Genomic DNA, 21860 nt, shown 5'->3' with positions numbered 1-21860 from the left:
TCAGTCCTAGAATAGCCCTGAGTATTTAGAGATTTATTTGTCCTTGATTCTCCTCTTTGAAGAGGTGAAAAGGAACTGGTGCCACATTTCTGAAGACTAAATAAATAATGTACTGTAATGGAAGACCTAAACATTACTTGTAGAGTACCTGTTTAACTGCAAATCCTAGTAATGCGCACACTTCTTTTGCTGTTGTGCATGCCATATAGTCAGAAGATACCCTATTCATTTTCTTCAGTTGATACTGGAGGAGAAAGAAAAAGGTGTTAATAATATTAAAAAGTCACAATTTTTAGCTGGAGTCACTGCCGTATTTTTAATGTAAAAAAAATAACTTTATTCTTCTTTTCAGTGTTAAAATATAGGAATATTATTTCCCCCTTTTTTTTTTTTTTTTGTAAGATCCCAGCTTGTCTGGAATTGTATTTTGTTTGCACTATTAAATTTTACTACTCATCCACCAACTTTGACTTTTGACCCTCTTTAACAGGAAATTTCAGAAACAAGTCCTGTATGTGCTAAGCTTGCAATGCAAAGTACTGCCAAAATACTTGACTGTGAAACAAAATCCTTGTTTGGAGGATCTTGTCAACTAAATACTTGGTGAAGTGAAAGAAATGCATTTTTCAGGGCACCTACATTGCCGTCCAGTATCAAGTTAATGGTATCTTGGATGCTTGCCCACAGCACACTAAACTTGTTTAAAATTCCTGAAATTATTGAACTCCTTTTCCTGTAAATGAGTCAGAGGTTAGAGATTATCTTTACTGCTGCCTCTTTGTATTCCCTCAAATTAAATGTCTTTCAGCAGATCAGACAGCTGCAAGACAAGTAGATTTCAGATCTAGCAAGTACCTTCCATAATCAAGCCCTTTTGTTATATAAAGTCCTCTACCCAAGAGAGGAAATCTGAGGTTAAGAAAACTTTCTGAGACTATTTTTTATTATTTACATGGACACAAAGCACAGTGACTACATGCAGGTGTATATTTATTCATAATATGCTGACAGCTGGTATTACTATTTACAGTAATCCCATTTCATAAAATATGTACTGCATTCAGACCTTGCTTGATAGATTTCAGCCCTTGTAGTTTGCACCCAGAAGGACATAGCTGAGATGAGAATTTATGATAGAACTGACCTTGGAGATTTTAAGACTCAGCTAGTTAAAAGCACATCTGACATGATCTGAGGTCAGCAATAATCCCACTTGGAGCTGAAGGTTGCATCAGATGTTCTCCAGAGGTCCTTTTCAACCAATGTGTCTTGGATTCTCTTTTGAAATCTGTAATTTTAAATTTCCTTCCACTTCTTTGTTCTCAGCTAGGTCTTTTCTGTTGTTTAAGATCAAATCTAGATCTCTTTGATTTGCCAGGAGAGTTATCAGCACTAGTTTCACAAAGACTTGGCTGAATATTTTTTTCCAGAAGACATCAAAGTAGTAAATCTCCAGTTTTCACCAAGCCCTATGATTCAGATGATTCTGCTAGTTGCTTATAAAAATAATAATTTTTCTGGTTAGGTGGTCTTAGTGATAACCCCTTGTCTCTAACAGACTCAGTGCAGCAGAGAATCTGTACCATGTGCCAAGTGAGGTGTGTAGTGCTTTGTTTCTGTGTTGAAGCAAGATGGAAACAGTTAGACCAGTATCAGTCTGCCTGGTCCTAACTGTGCTCCTATAGCAACACATATGGGCAGTTGAGATGCTTTTGAAAGAGATTCACAAATAAGTAGTTATGAAATTGATTGGTAAGGAACTCTGTCCATTTTATAAATCATTGATAATGTATAGCCTGTGTACAGTGTGAGGGCCTAGTTAGCATTTCAATCCAACAGCTTCCATTATCAATAAAGTCTGAATTCAACTCACCGGATTTTAGGTACTTAACTCCCATACACCAGTTTAGGAACAGTAACAGGCAACACTTCTATGTCTATCATCCAGACTGACATTTGGGAAGTGCTTCTCTCCAATGAGGCATACTTATGGTACAGGTCCTAACCTACATTCCTCAGAGAAATGCCTTTGGTAATTTGGAATTAATCATATAAAAATGTTGCAAACATTTATTTTTTAAAAATATTCTCATGTTGTTCCTAACTGCTGAGCACTGGGCCTTAGTGAGATATATTTGGGCAGTGAAAACTGATGGGTATTTATCAAAATCATTGTTTCACTCAGTGCAAGTTTAATGTATTATTTTTGTTCATTAGTCACTTTATATATTAGTCACTGAAAAGTGCTAGAATGTTTCTGGAAGACTAGATTGGTTTAGGACTCAAAACATTAAAAAAAGTCTGCTGAGAAGAATAATTCCCGGATGCTGTGCAGTATTTCTGGAATCTTCCCAAGCACCAGTAAAGTTTTACTAAGAAGGTTCTTCCCACAGGGGAAAACAAGAGGTTTTATTCTGATTTTTCCGGGCTGCTGTTTGGCATTGGTATGTCCATTATATTATGTGATTAGCCACTTGACAGGAATATTAACAAAACAATGCCCGGAATGGGCAGAAAAAGTAATGTGCTGATCAACTCTGTTAACCCTGTAGAGAAAAAAAAAAAAAAAAAAAAAAAAAAAAAAAAAGCTACCTGTGATGACTAAAAGGCTTATAAAGATTGATTTGTCTTTACAGGAAAGAATGTATTTCAGTAGTAGGTTATGATGAACTCTGTAATTAGTTTCACAGCTACCCAGCTGTACACTGTCTCCAGCACAATAACTTATTCAGCATCATCGAGCAGACATTCAATTCTCCACAGAGAGATGGTCTCTTTTGCACTTTATTATGCAAAGAAAAACAACCATGCCATTTGTTTACAAAGGAAAGAAGCTCGTACTTGAGTAAATTATGTAATAAACTGTATTTTGCTTTCCAGAATATTCAGAAAAGATTCTGCTTCCTAACCTGTGATGCAGCTAGTTACTTAGGAGACAACTTGAGAGGAATAGGCTCCAAGTTTGTGAGGTCTTCTCAGATGTTAACATCATGTTCAGAATGTCCCACCCTCTTTGTAGATGCAGAAACAGTGAGTATATTCCTTTCAAAAGGTGTGTACTTCATTGCTGTGTGTTATTTTACTGGCTGTTTGACTTTTGAGCAGCTCATGAACAGATATGTCAAAAAGGAATTCTCCTTCTATCTTATATTTTTTATCTCTTGTCGGGAGCCGTATTTCCTTTCATTTTCTGTATTATTTTAAGTAAGTAGTGACAGATGGGCAGTATAAAATCATAGACTCATAGAATAGTTATGATGTGTTGAGCCTGTGTGCAGACTCAACCCCAATATAAAACAGATGCTTACTGGACCCAGTTGGCTCCACAAATGCAAAAAAGCAGCTATTTTTTACGTAGTTCAGCATGAAAGATGGTAAAATATATAGTGGTTTCATTTGAGTCAACTGTAATGTGAGGGAAATGCTGGCTGAAGATGAGCCAACTGTGCCCAGGTGGCCAATGCAGCCAATGGCATCCTGGCTTGTATCAGCAATAGTGTGGGCAGCAGGACCAGGGCAGGAATTGTGCCCCTGTACTTGGCACTGGTGAGGCCACACCTCAGATTCTGTATCTAGTTCTGGGCCCCTCACTACAAGAAGGATTTTGAGGGGCTGGAGTGTGTCCAGAGAAGGGAAATGGATCCAGGGAAGGGTCTGAAGTGCAAGTCCTGTGAGGATTGGCTGAGTGGGCTGAGGGAGTTTAGCCTGGAGAAAAGGAGGCTCAAGGAAGACCTTACTGCTCACTACAACTGCCTGAAAGGAGGGTGTAGCCAGGGTACTGGGCAACGTTTTCTCCCTGGCAATCAGTGACAGGACAAGAGGGAACATCAGGTTGTGCCAGAGGAAGTTCAGGTTAGATATTAGGAAAAGTTTCTTCACTGAAAGAGTGTCAAGTATTGGAACAGGATGCCCAGAGAAGCAGTAGAGTCACTGTCCCTGGAAGTGTTGCACCAGGACAGTGTGACATCCCACAGTGAAGACTAGAGGTAGAAACTGGCCAAGTGTAATCTTGAGCCCACTGCTGTGACCGTGGAAGTGCTGTGCCTTACATCATCAGAGATCTGTTGAGAAAAACTGGATAAGCTTTATGTACTTTTCCATTTTAGAGGAGTCCTCTGCTAAGTCATTAAACACTGAACAGTTTCAATTTCATGCTACCATAGGTGCAACTTTTGCTGTTTGACTTTTCAGTATAGTATCCTAGTTATGTAGATTTTTGCATAAAAGTAAATAATTTTCAGTATTAGTAAGTATAAATCTAGGTATTCTTTTGCCGTATTTTTCCTGTACTGTCTGCCAGTATTTCCATTCTTTTATAGTGACATTTACAGATACTTTGATTTCATTTCTCCAGCTGCTCTCTTGTGGCCTTCTTGAAAAGCTGAAGTTCAGTGTTCTAGAACTGCAGGAGTACCTGGACACATACAACAACAGGAAAGAAGCAACACTCTCGGTATGCTGAATTATGCTCTTGGTCTTGTGTGTCTATTTAGGCTATGTCAAGAAACTGCACATCCGGTCACATCTGTTAAAACTAGAAAAACATGTTTCAGATACTGGATTCATTGAATGTTTCTTCCTGGACATATGAATCAGAACTTGAAAGTAGCTATTTTATCCCTTAATATTAAAAACAACAGCATCTTTAATATCCCTAGTGTCTCTCCTATTTATTCATTAATAATTTTCTTAGTTCATGCCATTTAAATACTAATAGAAATCAAGACTTCACTTTTTAAATTACAGTCAAAGCAAATTGTCATCATCTATGGTAATAAAAAATGCAATTGCAAATTTTTATTTGCATGATCTTCTGTTAAACTAAAATACTGCTTATCTTTCTTGGAATCAAACCACAGATCTTATTAATACTTTCTTTAATTTCTTTCTGAAAACAGTGGCTTGCAAACTGCAAAGCAACCTTTGCTGGGGGCTCACGAGACGGAGTTATTACTTGCCAGCCAGGGGACTCCGAAGAGAAGGTAATGAATGGCCAGTATTATTTCTCTCCCATAAAGTGACATGTGTGTTGTACCTTGTTCTTGAACACACAAGAGCCTGCTCTACTTCCTCCTTGATTCTCTGCTGGGCTTGGGCATGATCCAGTTTTCACACTTCAGGCTTGAAGCTATTGTTGTTGCCTCAGTCCTGGCCACAGGAAATGGGAAGTATTCACAGGAGGTACTTCTGCTGTCCCACTCTAGACAAAGAAGCAGAGCTGACCCTAACCCTGTGCTCTCCCTTTTAGAAAGATGATGCAGCAGCAGTTTTCCACAGTGTCTCTGAAAATAATTCCTGCTGTACTCTCCTTCCATGTTACTCCCATTTTATCTTCAGCTGTTCAGTCTCCCTCTGCCCAACAGCAAAAATTGCCTGGTTGAAATACAGTTAGATCAGTAGTTACAAAACAATGACTGTAAAATGGCCCACAAAATTATTTATGCCGTAAATAAGTATTTAGAGCTAAGGCAAAATATATTTTTATCAATTTTTAACAAAAAAGTCATTCACACCTGTACATGTATATTTATTTGTTGTTTATGTTTCTTGATTCCATTTAAGGAATAGTATTTTCAGATATCAATACTATCAGCAGTTAATACTGTTATTTGATATACTATGTCATTTGATATACTAAGTATAAGAAACAGATGATATCTTGGTGATGTATAATGAGTTAAGGAATGATGCTTTGTTGGGCTGTTTCCTTTGGGAAGAAAGACAATGGAGGAATGAGAAAAAGAGGGGACTGGACAGAATTAGCCAAAATTGGGAAGCAAGCAAACAGCATGTAGAAAAATGTGACGTTTCCTCTTCCCATGTATTTTCACTTATAAAAGCTAATTGTTAGATATTCAGAATACAGACTTGCCTGTTGTAACTATTTTTTCAAATACCTTGTTTTAATCTTAAGCTGGTTTCAGTTTGTCTGTCTTCTCCTCCAAGTCATGTTATTTTTTTCTGTCTTTGTCTTAACCTCTCTTTCCCATCTCAATGTATTTGTCTTCTTGTCTTTAAACTCCCTTGATTTTTGTTTTTATATGCCATTTTCCAAGAATCCCAAATCCTTGCCACCCCTGCATTTTGGCTTCCTTGACTTTATTAGCAAATCTCATTTTCTAATAAATCCTCTGGCTGCAATCATAGGCGGTGGGAAAATTGTTCAATCTTCCCCCACCTAGCACTGGCAAGTTAGTCAGTCCCCCACCTAACTGGAAAGTTAGGCCCTTTCCAGTGCATTTAAATAAAACACTGTCTCCTCTGTGATTATGATGTTGTGCAAGGAAGTTACAAATGAGCTATGCTGAAGTCTAAAAGAAGAGACCTGGAACACATAACACTGCCTCTCCTGCAACAGGGAGGTAGAGAGGCAGGCACTAATGGGATGAGCATGGGCATTCCGTTCCCTCTGATGTACAAACGCTCTGGACAATGACTTCAGACTCTAGTGTTACATACCTTGCTGTGGACAGCTTAATTCATCCTCTTCATCTCTCTTTTGGAAATGCATAGAATGGGATGGAGAATTGACACACCTTGCCTTGCTGATCAATTGCATTGTTTCTTTTTTGAAAAAGCAAATAAATAACACTAAGGAGAAGGAATAACGTGTGAACTGAACTCATATAGCTGGCCTAAACACATCTGAAAGTAGTTTTATAACTAGGTGTTCTCTGTTTCAGAATTAAACGTGTGTTTTGTGAAGCCAGGGTCAGTATTTATATTCCTTTTCAGACAGGCTGAAGAGTTTCTCATTCCTTCACAAGTTTCTCTCCATCATTATTCATTCAGGTCAAAATGCATTATTCCTTAGAAGTTGACAGGATGAATAGGCATATTTCTTTTCTTCCCCTGCTCATTCACCTCAATTGAAGTAGCTTGTCCCAAAGGAACAATCTGTTTATTCAATGAAAGTGTAATGGGAGGAAGAAGACAGGGAAGCTGAGGAAATGCAATGAGGAAGAGGCAAGGAAAAATTACTCCTAGACTAGAAAGTATTTGTTTTCTTATCTTTCCTTTCCACTTCTCCCTCAACATGAAAGGCTAAAGAATCTAATAATTGTAGGGGGGAAAAAAATCTGCCTTGCAGTAACAGTCACAAGGGAACCTGCCCAAACTCTCAAACTCATTAAGGTTTAGGCTAGTGCCTGAAATTCTGCTGAAAACGTCTGTCCAAACAAACAAAAAAAAACAACAACAACAAAAAAAACCCACAAAAAACCCAAAACCGTTTGGCCAAGCACAAAACCAGGATACTCCTGGAAAAGGTTCAGAATTAATGGTAAGGAAAGAAAAGCAACAGCTTGTTCTACAGAAGGCAGAGATCTTAGATTCTTAGAACTCCTCACCTGGTAACAAGCTTGAGGGGAATACAGACCCCTTTACAGATGAGACAGATGTGAGACCAAATTCAGCATTGTCACAAGAGGTTGCATCACAAATGCCTCCTGATGCTGGTGACTAATTTGGCACAATTTCTCTAATCAGATCTTATTTCGAAATAATTGCACCTGATTTGTTGACTATTGTTACTGAAAATGGGCAAAGGCAAAAATTGGCTTATTCTGACATTAAAGAAGCTTGAAACAGAAGTTGTGTAGGTCAGCTGCTAGAGCTAGCAACTTTTCTGAAATTGCGTAAAAGTTTCATGTCCCAGAATGTCTTTCCCCTGCCTTATCATTGCAACAGATTACATGATTTGGATGTGTCTGATTTGTAAGCTTTGATGCTACTTTGTGCAACAGTCTCAATGACATAGGAGTCAGTTTACAGACAAAAGCTAATTGCACATGCCTTTGTGTTGTCTGTCCAGGTGTTAGTCTTAGATGAGTACAGTTATCAGTACATTCTTCAGCCTTATTAAGAAAGGAGGTTTTTTTTTTTAAACTAGTCAAAGACTGGGTTGTTTGGTTTCTCTGTTTACTCTTCTGGAAAAATTGTATTTGGAAGACCCTCTTTTTCTTGTCAATTAACACTGCTAATTCAAATAAGTAATTATTTTCCAATGAGACATTCAGTTTACTCTAAAAGTCCAAAGTCAGTATGTGCCTTTCTCAAACCTTCCTCACCACAAGCTAATGAATGTAGGCTTGGCAAACTCTGTTAATGGATATTTAAAACAAGATGCATAAAAATTTGTCCCAAAAATCAGAATATACCTGCTGCTGTGAGTTTCCCTGTGGCTAAAGGTACAATCACTCTAGGCCACCAGTAAGGCTGGAGGTGTACCCATTGGGACCACAGTCATCTGGAGCTGAGCTGAGATAAAGCTCAGTAAAGCTCAAGGCACAGTGAGACCACTGTCAAGCAAGAAATACTTAATAGTCAGTTATCTGACTGTTGTTTGACAGATCCATGGTTTGACAATGAGGCAAAATTGGCCCACATAGGCAGCATTTCTAAAGGGAGAACACAGCTGTGTGTAGATTTCCCCATGCAGAATACTTTCTACTATCCTTCAAGTCTAGTGAATATTCAAGAATGTACAGCAATGCTGTTCTATCTCTGGTATATATTCAAGTTTGTGTATATACTAAACTTCCTAGATAATAGAAAAAGTTCTGTCTGCTGACATGTTAAGACAAATAAAATACCTTAATAAAATGCACTTGCATTTAATAAACCCTTGCATGCAGTGGTTATTTTGTTATGCTGGGGCTCTCCTGTGCCAGTATGTGACTGAAGACTGAAGTAATTAAGTAACTGTCATCTCTTTTCAATATGTAAAAACGATTCCTTAAAACAGCAACAAAATCTGAGATCTAAAAATTAGTGCCTTCCTGATCTGCTAACAGCACAAAACAGTAATTCTAGGAATAAAAAACTAAATCAATGTGTTGCTGCTAGGGAGTGTGTCCTCCTTAGATGCTGCATTTACTGGTTGCTTAAAGAATTGTGCAAATGAGCCAAGTACTCTAAACATTTGGTATTTTCAGCTGCCAAAACCACTCATTGTGTAGTGTCTATCAACTAATCTAAAACACTTCCTTTACTCTAAGAATTAAACCAGAAACTGAGAAGTGTCAAGGCTATAATCATTCCACCTGAGCCCTTGCTGTTGTGGAATAAAAGAAATATCACTTAAACCAGTAATTAATCTCTTTTCAACTTCCAAGAAATCCTTCATTTTATGCTGAAAGAGAGAGGAAGTTACAATCATGATTTTGGAGAGCAATATGCAGCTGAGCATCAGTAGCTCAGGGAAATTTTGTATCCAGTATTTTATTCCAGTGAAGAAGGGTTTTTCATGTAATGTGAAATCCCTTCCTCACTCCTTTTTTTTTTGGCTTGCCCTGGTTTTGGAAGCAGTACAGAGGAGACAGTGTTTTCTGGCAAAAAAGACCATGGAATTCACTTATTTGCTGCTTCCGTGTCCTTCTTCCCCTCTTCTTTAAAGTAAATTCCATGGCAAATTCGAAATTATATATGGATTCCAGTATTTTTGGAAGTCTAAGTGAAGCTTGGTGGCATGCTAAACTTCAGAGTAGCTTAATAGAGACAATAAGATTTTAAAAACACAAGCCAGCACACCTGTGAGTTTAGTGGAACACAGTGATCTGTCTGTTCTTGTCCTCCTCTTATCTTGAATTTAGCTTTATAGAGCTTCATTTATGTGAACTGCATGGAAGCCAAGATATAAAAGGGTTTTTTTAAGAGTGCTAAATAGAAGAAGAAACTATTCAAGCAATATTAAAGGGAAAAAAAAAATAAGCATCACAAGAGCTTAATGCTTAGTTTGTTTTATAGAAAAGTAGTGCAGGGTTTGGGGCGACACTTTTTATATATATATATTTTAATAGCAAGGCAAATGTAAAGAAAACAGACTGAAATGCTCTGTCAGGCAAAGTTAATATTATTTCACATTCCTGTGTTTCTGCCTTTGTATTGATGGTAAGGTAAATAATTTTAATAAGAATTCCATATGCTTATTGACTCTGTGTGCCTATGCACTGACATCAGGCTGCAACAGGGCAGATAAGGTTGTGTTTTTTACTTACAGCATTTACATGATGACTCTCTTCATGTAAAATGTAATGAGATTGTAATATTTATAAAATAAGAAAAGCTACATTAAGTGAACACAGAGTGCAAATGTTAGCTCTTAGCAAAAAGGAACACTTCCATTTCAAAGAGAGCACTTAGTCCCCTAATCTTTGAAATGCTAATGTAAGTCAATTAAATTTTTTATCATTGTTGGAACAGGACTTGCACTGACATTTTAATAGCCTCAGAATTATAAACCAGTGAATCATTACTGGTGAGAGGAAGGGATACAAGGCTCAACTTGTGGCATTGCCATGAAGTTAAACAAAACTGGCATTTTCCACACATTTTTTTTTCTGATAGTCATAACTTGAAAGTTATATGCAAAACATTTCCATTATAATGTGCCAAGTAATAAGCCCAGCAGCCATAAAACTTATCCTGCCAATTTCATTAGATCTATTTGTCCAAAAAATAGAAGTTTTTTTAAACAAGAATGTTTAGAAATAGCAAAGTTCAGTTTTGTTCATCACTTGAAAATCATTCCTAATATTTTTTAGTACTTTGCAATATGAGCTCTTTTTAATAAGAAAAGAAATTAACTAAAATTATTATTTTAGTAGTTTTCTAACACTGTTTCACTGTAAGTTCTTTAGCTGCTGGGTGGGATAAATCTAAACTAATAATTCTGAAGATCTAGCTGAGGATATTTTGACTGGAATTTACCATTAGAATTAAAGCTTGATTTTATTAAGAATGCTGTGCATGTTGAATGTGATATTCCAACCAATTATCAGGTTGAGGCAAGCATTGCTAATACTGCTGATAAGTTATGCTGTTACAGATGGGCTGTGCTTCCTATTGCATGCATCACACTGACACTATACTTTCTTTCCTTTCCTTTTCTCCTGTGCCATGCTTGCTGTGTAGCAAATGGAATCTCTTGCAGTAAGTTGAAGTTCTTTCGTATTTTTTGTCCATCTGTGGATGGACTAATACACCCCAATTCTACTGTTTTACTTTTAAGCATGTTTTCTTTTTTGTTATAATTTTCCCATACAATACGTGGTTCTAAATGCAGTGACTAAAATAATTTACTAACATGTGTTTTGTGAAATCAAAAAATATTGTGCCAAAATTTTGACACTTTCATATACTGTTTCAAATGGGCATTTACATACATTTTTACAAATCAAACTTTTGAATGGATGTAATATGCTGGGGCAGGAAGCATTTTTTGTTATTTTAAAATCAATAATTTTCCATTTTTCCTAGTGAAAAACTACAATTTATAGTTGGCAGTTACATTTCAAATGGGTTTTGCGTATATGTTGATGAACAATTTCACCACTATTGGTTTCTAATACTTACTCAGGAAGAACAAAAATTTAGTTTCTTGATACAGTAATTAAATATTAAATTAGTCAAACTAGAACCATTCGTTTGACCTCTGTTTGTTTTCATTCAGTTTAGCAGCCAGAAGGGTGAAACTGAATTGTTGTTCTCCAAGGACTGAAAAAAATCCAGTGTTAAAAACGATAATGAGATGGGTTTTTTAAAATGATGTTATGCTTGCTTTCAGTTAATTATTAATTCCCTGACAGCTCCAACTATATCTGTATGTAACTGCTATGTAGCCAGGTCTCCAAAATTTGAATAGAGTGAATTTGATCCCTGCTGGGGAGCCTCAGGCTGTGTCTCTACTTGGGAGCTGAACAGGACCAGGGAGGAAGCGAGTGTCCCTGGGCTGGCACTCGCTTGGGTGAGCAGTCAGCACCTTCCCTGGCTGGGCCACCAGCCAGCCCCTGACATGCCCAAGCATGGTTTGAGAGAAGAGAGAAGCCAGAGCTATCTCCAGGAGGCTGTATCTAAACAATCTGTCTTTACTTTGGGAAGAGAATGGTTGGCCACACCATCACAAATTTGGCAGTGCTCTGTGCCCTTCATTACCGAGAATGGCCCTGGGCATGTTTATTTCACTGGCAGTGTTCCTCATGCCCTGCCTCTTTGTTCTGATAGGCTTTGTCCCTGTCCACAAGTCAGTTTTGCCCTAGCACATCTGCTGCTTACCACAGATCTGCTAGGCCTTCTTTCTGCATTTGTGGGTCTTTGCTGTCATATCCAGTCTGGGATCATAGAATGGTTTGAGTTGGAAAGCACCTTAAAGATCATATAGTTCCAATCCCCCTGCCATAGGCAGGGACACCTTCCACTAGACCAGGTTGCTGAAACAGCCTAGTCTTGAACACTTACAAGGGTAGGGCATCCACAACTTCTCTAGACAACCTGTTCCAGTGCCTCACTACCCTCTGCATAAAGAAATTCTTCCTAACATCTAATCCAAATCTCTTGTCTTTTTGTTTAAAGCTACTGCCCCTTGTCCTACCACAATCTGCCTTTGTAAAAAGTTGCTCTCCATGTTTTTAATGTGCCCCTCTAAGTACTGGAAGGTTATTATAAGCCCTTTCTGGAGCCTTCCCTTCTCCAGGCTAAACCTTCTCAGCCTGTCTTCACAGGAGAGGTGCTCCTGATGCTGCCCAGGATGTGGTTTGCTTTCTGGGTTGTGAGCACACACTGCTAGCTCATGATCAGCTCTTCATCCAGGAGAACTCCACAGGGCTGCTCTCAATTAGTTCCTCTCCCAGTCTCGGCTCATGTCTGGGATTGCCCCAGCACAGGAGCAGCCCCTTGTACTTGTTGAACCTCATTAGGTTCTCATGGGCCCACTTCTCAAGTTTGTCCGTGTCTCCCTGGATGGTATCCAATTCTTCTGTGTCATCTGCTGAAGGCCTCCTCCTTGCTGAAATCCCTCCTTTCCATTTGGAACAGGAGCATTCCAATGCTGTCCACCAGTAATAGACATTAAACATAACGACACAGATACCAGATCTGGAATGGCACAGAGCTCAGACCATCAAAATTTACACTGCTGAGCTCTGCTGGTGTGCTGGTGCTGAGGTGTGAGCAGCCCATTCTGCCTGGCCTTCAGCAGGACAAACCCTGCTAGGCTGACACATGCTGGCTTGGCACTATCCTCCTGCTCCCACTTTCCTCCACAAACCCCCTTTAGAAGGAGACTAGCTCTCCCTCATTTTGGCAGTGCCCTTGGCTGCCTGTTGATAGATGGGTAGTTGGTGTCTACTTCACCCTGATGAACAAAGATGAAATTTGCTTTTGACCTTAGTCCCTAAGCCTTGTGAGGCTGGTACAGAACTTTGGAGAACTGGAACACTGAACTGTGGTTCTAATTTTGGCCTATTAATAAAAAATGTGGCACTTAAATGTTGAACCATATGTAAATAAAACACTTCAGTCAAATTAACACTTATAATGTACTTAAACTACTTTTTCTTAGTGTTTGTGCTGACATTTACACAGTCCCCAATTCAGCAAAGAGCTGCAGCACGTGCTGGTAACTAAGCCTGTGTGAAATGCTTTAAAGAAGCAAACATGAATAGCTTCTTCTTTTCTGCCGATTTTGGCATGAAACTCTGCTTTAGTTCCTCCAAACAGATGGAAGTATCACTGAGCCCACCCTTGGTCACGGTGTCTGTTACAGTAGGCAAATCAAATACGGTTGGAAGTCTGTAAGGCTTTCCTGCCAAAGGGTCAGTACAAGGTCAGGACTCACACTTGCAGGATTTTCACTTTCTATATAATAAGATGAAGATTAAATGTTCCTTCCTTCTTCAGCATGATCCAACTGTGGAACTACAAGATTGCCCTCCTGTTAGACACAAGAATACCAGGAATCATAAGCATATTAATTTGACCTCTCTGGCAACTGTGCCTATCACTTATTATTTAAATGTGTCTGACATCTTTTATGTCATGCTGCACTTTGCATTGGGAGAAACAAGTGAATATTCATAGAGCAGTATCTACTTAATCTGGGAAAATACTTCTTAGAAGCCAAATACCCTCTTACAAATTAAACTCTATCCATCTGTTGTATGGTTTCTTTAATATGGTGGAAAATCCATAAGCAGTGTTTTAAGTTCCAGGGCTGGCATTTCCTCCTTCTCACTCCTAAATGAATTTATCACTTTTGTTTCTCTCTCCTCAGAGGAGCAGGCAGGAGCTTTGACCTTGATCTTGGACTACTATTTCATGGCTTCTCTCTTAGATTTCCATACCTTATCTGAAATTTGGGAGTTTCATATTCTGTGCAGGGAAGTCACTTTCCCTTATATTCTGTCTCTGCTTTCCAGCTGCAAACTGGAGACAGTGAAGCTAACCAAAACAGAGGCTGATGCTGACATCATACTCTTTTCTGAAATAGTGTATGATCATACTTCAGTAAAACAATGTTTTTGAGAACAAACTATCTCAATGTGTTTTGTTTTTTATCAAAAGTTATCTAAACTCACTAATATTTATTAATTGTTTCTTCTCCTACAAATCTTTCCTTAGCAATTGGAGCTCTGTCAGAGATTATACAAACTGCACTTCCAGCTGCTGTTGCTTTTTCAGTCCTACTGTAAACTTATTGGACAAGTGCACGAAGTGAGTTCCATGCCAGAGGTATGTAACAAACTACAGAGTCCTGTACTGAAAATTCCACTTTATTTTTATGTTCTTATTTTTGCTTTCTCTGGATTTAACAACAAGGATCCCACTATTTCACCCTGACTATAAATCTGCAGGCATACATAATCAACTAAATACCTTAATGTCCTGTATTTTTAATTCTGTCATATTTACAAACCTTTTTCTGTAAATATTTTGACAGGCACACTCCCACCTTTGACCCAAACAGCATTTTGTTTTTAGATAAAGCCATGAATCTTACTTACAAAAAACTTCACAAGAACAGTACTGTTAGTCATTTTCAGCAGTTACTTAAAATATATAATAATTTGAGACTTCTTTGAGGTGATCACTTTAAGCTGAATGATTATCATTTAACTTGTCATTCCATGTGTATTTTTCTCCTGGTAAGGAGAAAACTGTATATATTTTAAACTATTGAGGAGAAGAAGTTGCTGCACTCTGCTTTGTAAAATAAAATTTGAAGCTATTACATGTATTTTATGACATATTCTAGTAGTTTAGATATGGCCTATAAATAGAAATTGTTTTATCAAATGTGTTGTTGGAGTAAAAATAGTTTGAATATTTATTGTAGCTTAAGGATACAATAAATTGTATGTTGTGAGGGCTGGCTCACATTGTGACTGGGCTGTTCACTTTTAAGACAAGACAGGACAATAGGCATCTACTACTACTAGGGCAGTCCAAGTTTTAAAAATAGTTTGTATTCCTTATAAATGATTTCTGTAAATGTATTTCATAGTTATGACTTTGTTAAATTGTTATGAATAATACAGCCCATGGAACTGGGGCTATATTATTGTACAAGTGTACAAAGAATAGCTATTTCACCATTAAATAGCCCATGTGGGGCTGTGTTATTGTACAAACAATTGCACAAAGAATAGCTATTTCACCATGACATCTGCATATTTTGCTGGAGCCCTAAGCTATTACTTGGAGGAAATTCCATTGTTAGTTCATGTCACAGTGGTTATTTTTAGCATGTAGGAGCATGATAAAGTAAATCCTTGGAAATTATTAACTTAGTAATTATTTATTAATCTTGTGCCATATTAATTTTTCAGCCTGAGAAAGCGTTATATGTTTCTTGTCCATCTGTTAATCATGTCAGATGCTGCATGTGTTTTGTAAATGAATATGAACATCTTGCTAGGAGAAGTACATGTTTTCTCCAGCTCTTCCACTATGATGTGAAAAAAGTATCAAGGGTGAAAAATAAAAGCTTGTTTAGATATGCTCCTGCATTTTAGCAAGCCAAAACTACAGCATAATGTTAAATGATGCACAAAGGTTAAAAAAAAACAAACCTGTAGTTTGCTTTTTCTCTATATTGTACAGAGATCAAGAAATGTCCTTGTCTTTTCCATAATGTGTACATCCAATGTAGTAGTAAGGAAGTACCTACTCCATGTAGGGCTTATGGAGAATGAAAATACCCATCTCTCATTTTTCTCCTTGGAACAGCTGTTAAATATGTCAAGAGAACTGAGTGAGCTGAAGAAAAATCTGAAGGATGCTACTGCTGCAATCGCAGCTGAGCCTCTGACAACAGAATCTGAGCCCACATTCAACTCTACTGAAGCAGCTATTCAGTCCATGCTGGAGTGTTTGAAAAACAATGAACTTGTTAAAGCCATCAGACAAATAAGAGAATGCAGGTAAGTTTTGCTACATGGTTCATATTAGACTTTCATGTTATTAGAAAAGTATGGATTTACTATCTTCCTAACAAAACATAATGAACAGGATCAGCAGAATTAATTGTTTCAACAAGGAACATGGGGATATTGACACTGATTCTTGGAGAGGTGTGCCACAAGTAACTATCAAACATATGCATGCAACAGTTAAGATGTTTAATTGCCTTCTGTAGATCAAAAGTCCTGTGAGGCTCTTAAGAATCTTTTTATTGAGTTAATTCCTTACAGGTGCATGTCATTGGCATGAGCTAACATTCAGCCCAGTTTCACTTACACCTATTTGAATGAGTTTTCTTAAGCATGCTTTTTAGATAATGGAAATTGCACTTTTATGTGTATTCAGTGCCCAATACCAGAATATGAGTAACAAATGAGTGGTGTAAAACAGCGAGTTGCTTTAGGCTTATAAGCATGTGCAAGTTCATTCTTCTTTTAGGGATCTCTGTCACATAGCTCCTGTTCTCTGCTAATAAACCCATAATGAAATGCCTGCTCTTTTCCTGTTTCATTGCAGGATTTTGTGGCCCAATGATATCTTTGGAAGTAGCTCTGATGATGAAGTCCAGACACTACTGAATATTTACTTCCGCCACCAAACCCTGGGTCAGACGGGCACCTATGCACTGGTGGGCTCCAACCAGAGCCTGACTGAAATCTGCACCAAATTAATGGAACTGAACATAGAGATCCGCGACATGATTCGCAGAGCTCAGAGCTACCGGGTCATCAATACTTTTCTTCCAGACTCCAGCGTTTCTGGCACAAGTCTCTGACAGGACCTGCGGGCCCCCTTTCAAGCTGGGAGTGCTGCCCTGTGGGAGTGAGGTGGCTCGATGTCTTCTCAGCCTTACAAAGGTTTGGTCAAACTGTACTCACTCTTGTTACAGTTAGGATTTCCTCTAAAAAGCGATGGGCTGAACTTCAAACACGTAGCAATACTGTAAGGACAGAGGTAGCATAGAGCACCTGGGACAACATCCTTTGTTCTGTGTTGCACAAAAACCAGTTAGCATTTCACTGAGCAACTGCAACTCACTACTGAAGAAGTGACTTCCATTGCATACCAAAGCCTACTACACTGAACAATACTTCCTTTATAGCAAATTAATTTTTGGTTGGCAAAAGTGCAATGTTTCCTTCACAAAATAGTATTTTTTGTTAAAAAAACAAACCTTGTACATTTTTCCCTTTTTTTTTTTTTTCTTGTTTAGTTGAGTGAAAGATGGGCAGAATGAAGCTGGCCACGGAATCTCACAAACTTGTTGGTCAAAAGCTGAGAGCCTGTGTTTATGAAACAAACTATAATTTAATGTACACTGTAATTTGAATATGATTACTGTATCTTAAAACAATGAGCTGCTATGAAGTACATTTCCTAATGCTACTAGGCTACTGTCTCTGAAGGTACTGGATCATATTGCAGAGGTCTGTTCTTAGGCCCTCCCCAAGGATCATGAAAGATCTTGGTAGATTTTCTTTTTTTTTTTATTAAGGACCTTGGCTGCTTTTTACTAGAGGTTTGCTTTTATGAATATATTTATACTGTTAAAGAATGGTTGATCTAATTTAACTTGCCATTTTGTAGGAGAAAGTCCCATCACAGAGTCAAATCTTTTGAACTGTTAAGCATGCATATTTTTATTTAATACAAATTTTGAGTATAAAAAGTAAAAATATTAACGTGAAATGCAAGTTCTCATGTTAAGTTTCTTTAAAGAGAGGTCTTATTTTATTTGTAATGTATATATAAAGTCATAACTTTATGGTTTTTCTTACATTTAACTGCTGTCTAGTGTTAAATGTATGCATGTAAATCTGTTGCACATCTGAGACTTTTATTCTGACAACTATGTAACTTATTCATGCTGTAAATACACTTAACTGTTTTTGTGAAGTAACTTTGAAATTTGGATCAGTTCATCCATTTAACTAAAGTATAAAAGTCATATATATATAGTCACAACACAGTATATGCTTGTTGTGGAAATTGTGTTCTTGTCTGAATCAATACTGTTGCATATGGTAAAATGGAAAGCAGCCCCCCAAAAGATACTTATCTCCTGGTTTATGCTGAAACCATTCATTGAAAAAGAGAGAGACATGCAGCTACAGCCTGACAAAAAAATCCTCACAAATCAGCATGGAAGACTACAACAGCAAAAATAGCTTCATTGGTCTTACACTGACTATAAAAGCCTCTGAACTTCTACCCTAAAGAGTATTTTTTACACTGTCACAGATGCTGCCATTCAAAAGTTTTTTCCCCTTCCTCCTTTCAAACACGGGTAGCTTATACCCTTTATCCCTCCTATTTTACAGCCATAGTCTTGTCCTGGCTGATAGTCTTTGATTACCAAGCAGCTGTGCTTTTTAGATATACATTTGGCAGAGGCAGGGGGAGACAGATTTGCATTTACATCAGACGTTATGCTCCAGAATATTTGCATCTTCCACCCCAGTTTAGTTTGAGTGACTGAAGGAAAAAAAACTTGCTATTGTAGCTTGAATCTTAGCATTCCCTGAAGACTTCAAAATAAAGTCTACTATCTTTAGGAAATCAAATGGGTTACTTCTGTACAGATATACTTTCCTCTTTCAGCCAAGAAGATTGAAACTAAGGGGTATCAAACTAGTGCAAACTTTTATTGAACTTTATTTACAGCATATATACAGTGATATTACATACTTTAAGTTATTATACTTTACAATAATACCAAAGTCTTCATCCATTATCCAATGCCAGGTCAAAAGCCTTAAATCAAAACATTGCAATAGACAAAGTGCAAAGCACAAGACAGAATAGGGCACACGGATCAGACAATGTATTTGAAGCTGTAAGTGCTATCACAGGACAGCCTTTTGCCTCTGCAGCGGCCACAGAGTTCTTGACGATGAGGCCTCTTGAGATCAATATGTCTCTTCCTCTGAGGGCAAGAGCAACGGGTCTTGGAACAGACCTTAAGAAACAAAGACATGTTAGTAGTAGATCAAAGAGGATGCACTTCATGTTAGACTAACATTTGATTTTCCTTAATCACAGCAACACATTGGGGCTGATATACTTAAGAGCTCTTGTGGTAAAAACCCTGGATTTAGGGTACAAGAGCATTCTCACCTAGAAGCACAAAACCCTACCATACATGTAGCAAGCCATAATACTATATGAAAACTGTTTACGTAAGCCATCTATGGGAGGAGGGAGGCCTACTCCAAGACACTTCTCCCAAATAACCGTTCCTAGTATTTTCATGAAATCAAGTTTTCTTCCAGGTAAAGTCAATATCAAACTCCACAATAGAATTAGTGTATATGACAACATCTGACAGTCTTAATGGAGTACAATTAACTTACCTGGCACTGGATTGTTTCCACTCTATAGGGATTGAAGCCCTTTTGGCATTTGCGACAGAGCTGCTTGAAATACACCTGAAGAAATGGCAAGCTCTGTTAGTATAGAGACTTACTTGACATGTTCTATACAAGTACCTAAATTTGTGCCGGAACATCTGATTTTTCAGATATTTTAGGGCATTCTTACAAGTCTAAGGAGAAAAGAAATTAGTTGTTAACTACCTTGTTGCTTCCAGAAATGCACCACACGTAAGCACTCTCCCATCTGGTCTTGCAGTCTTTGCAGTGGAAATAGCCATACTTCTGCTCCAAGAACTGCAGAGACAGAGTTCACTGAGCATCGTCCAGCACCCCCAGAGCACCTAGCCCAGCTCCCTCACTGCTACTCCCCGAGGATGGTGAGGCACTGAAAAAGGTTGCCCAGGAAGCCATATGGAAATATTTGAAGCTGTATTGAACGGGCCTCTGAGAAACAGAGTCTAGCGTGTGGCATCCACACCCATGGAAGGGAGGTTGCAACTTTAAGGTCCCTTCCAACCCAAACCACTGTGCCACGCTTTGATCCATACGCGTGGGTTTTCACAGGCTAGAGGCTCTTCTGCTCTAGGGGAGACAGAGCCTGCCCGGGGCAGGACGGGGACTACCGTGCTGCCCATGAGGTGATTTCTGCCTTCCCTGTTGCGGGCTCACCGCTGCCCCAACCCGGCGCACCTGGAAGGCAGCTCTCTGCCTGGGAGCCGCGGTTTCCTCCCGCCGCGTCCCCACCGGCTCCTGGCGCGGCGGCAGCGCGGCCCCCGCCGGGCGCTCTTGGCCGCCGTCCGCCGCTGGGGTCTCCTCGGTCGGTGCTGCCTTCTCCGGGAGCGGCGCGGCGTCGGGCGGCGCGAAGAGGAGGCGGTCGGGCACGGGTGAGTAGAGGGCGAGGCGTCCCGGGGCGCGCAGGGCGGCGGGGCTGAAGGCCCGGGCGGGCGGCAGCGTGCGCGGCCCCAGCGAGCACTGCACGGCCACGTCGGCCCGCGGGCTCACCTGCACCGCCGCCTCCTTCGTGCTGGCCCGGCGCGGCCGCGGCGCCAGCGCGGGGCTCACCTGCGACAGCAGCGCCTGGAGCTGCGCCCGCCGGTAGCTGTCCAGGTAGTCGGAGGGCAGCGGCGTGAAGGGCCCCCCGAGGAAGGGGCTGATGCCGCCACTCTTGCTCGGCTTCCAGCTGGACTGCTTGGCCGCCGCGTCCCAGCCGCGGCCGAACGCGGGGCTGCTCCTGAAGTTCTGGTACGTGCCGATGGGAGAGCAGACGAAGCTGTCCATGATTATCGCTGCTGAAGGGCTAGCCCTACCTGCCTCCCTGCCCTGCTTTTATCCTACCTGGGGAGCTAATGGTTGCTAATTGATGGCGAAAGTGGGGGCAGCTGGGGGTGAGGGGGGGCTGATGGCCAGGGAAGGCCGGCCGGCTGTGCCGGGCTCTAATGATGGAGAGATGTCATCCAGGCACAGATGGGAAAACCGCGGCCTGCATAGCGAGAAGCTTGCTTGCTCACAGTTCCTTGTGCTCATGGTCTTAAAAGAAGGAAAAGGGGGTTTGGGAAACTGTTAACAGAGTCCCGATAAATTGTGTGTCCCTCGGAGAGCTTAGCAAAGAATTCAGGCAATTACATCTCTGAAAAGAAGTCTTTACTGGTATTAAAAGGTCAGTGCATCCCCATTGTACCATTATTTGGGGATTATCTACTTGGAACTTTTTCTATCAACTGTTTTAGGAAAAGATGGAATACACTCCTGTATACAAACTGTATATGAAATAAGTAGTGGCTTAATATCTATATATTAAATAAGTGTTAATACAAGCAAGTAATAAAAGCACACACATAATAGACTAATAGTCCTTCTTCCATAATTATATCACTTTAGTTCAATTTTATGGTAATATAGTTAAAATAATGTAATTAAATCATCCAAACTCTGTATGGAAGCCTTTAGAGACTGGAGAACCCTTAAATCCCTGGAACTGCAGTGATGTGAAATCCTTTCTTTGTATGACTCCTCACCATCTTTATAAATGCATTACTTTATAAAATTCAATGGGCCAGCAAGAGAGAGGCTAGAGAAAACCTGATAGGGATTATGTTCTTAAACGTTCACAGTGCATCTGACACTCTCAAGTGTGTGAGATAAATCAGTAAGAAACAGCATTTTTACAGGGCATGAAGAGGTTAAGATTCAGGAAACACATTCATCATAATTAAAAGAAACATGTCTCAAGGCTCCAACATTGCATTT

General features: G+C 39.4%; 3 protein-coding genes across 10 annotated transcripts in view; 2 read left to right on the top strand and 1 right to left on the bottom strand.

The window, feature by feature from the left end:
* FRY (FRY microtubule binding protein) overlaps nt 1-18211 on the top strand; it is a 180545-nt gene extending 162334 nt beyond the window's left edge. For 5 of the 7 annotated variants that reach the window (XM_072930174.1, XM_072930153.1, XM_072930171.1 and 2 more), the window contains 7 exons: nt 2881-3030; nt 4355-4453; nt 4899-4982; nt 10915-10932; nt 14398-14508; nt 16006-16199; nt 16756-18211. In XM_072930174.1, the coding sequence (XP_072786275.1) occupies nt 2881-3030; nt 4355-4453; nt 4899-4982; nt 10915-10932; nt 14398-14508; nt 16006-16199; nt 16756-17014 (915 nt within the window). In that variant the 3' untranslated portion in view covers nt 17015-18211. The remainder of the gene's footprint in view (nt 1-2880; nt 3031-4354; nt 4454-4898; nt 4983-10914; nt 10933-14397; nt 14509-16005; nt 16200-16755) is intronic. The other 2 variants (XM_072930158.1, XM_030274481.4) reach the window with 1 other exon arrangement.
* A 654-nt stretch (nt 18212-18865) lies between these two features.
* ZAR1L (zygote arrest 1 like) lies at nt 18866-21402 on the bottom strand. Its single transcript, XM_030274515.4, has 4 exons — nt 20304-21402; nt 19815-19907; nt 19593-19667; nt 18866-19198 (listed from the first exon to the last, which is right to left on the bottom strand). Exons 1-4 carry the CDS (start codon nt 20889-20891, stop codon nt 19055-19057), a joined length of 900 nt encoding a protein of 299 aa, XP_030130375.3. The 5' UTR covers nt 20892-21402; the 3' UTR covers nt 18866-19054.
* Nucleotides 20365-21860, top strand: part of BRCA2 (BRCA2 DNA repair associated) — a 36947-nt gene continuing 35451 nt past the window's right edge. Inside the window, exon 1 of one of the 2 annotated variants that reach the window (XM_072930139.1) lies at nt 20365-20497. The gene's annotated coding sequence lies outside the window, so the exon portion shown is untranslated. Of the gene's footprint in view, nt 20498-20719; nt 20856-21860 lie in introns of those variants that run through there. The other variant, XM_072930145.1, reaches the window with a different exon arrangement.

Source organism: Taeniopygia guttata, chromosome 1 (genome assembly GCF_048771995.1).
Source record: "Taeniopygia guttata chromosome 1, bTaeGut7.mat, whole genome shotgun sequence".
Classification (NCBI taxonomy): domain Eukaryota; kingdom Metazoa; phylum Chordata; class Aves; order Passeriformes; family Estrildidae; genus Taeniopygia; species Taeniopygia guttata.
Note: the sequence above shows the minus strand (reverse complement) of the source record. Positions and strands in the feature narration are given on the sequence as shown.

Excerpts from the sequence above, each read along its gene's own strand:
- ZAR1L (XM_030274515.4), bottom strand. The coding sequence starts at position 20,891 with ATGGACAGCTTCGTCTGCTCTCCCATCGGCACGTACCAGAACTTCAGG. Across the intron at positions 19,908-20,303 it reads GGCAGAGAGCTGCCTTCCAG|TTCTTGGAGCAGAAGTATGG; the intron begins GTGCGCCGGGTT and ends CTGTCTCTGCAG. Across the intron at positions 19,668-19,814 it reads GCATTTCTGGAAGCAACAAG|GTGTATTTCAAGCAGCTCTG; the intron begins GTAGTTAACAAC and ends CCATTTCTTCAG.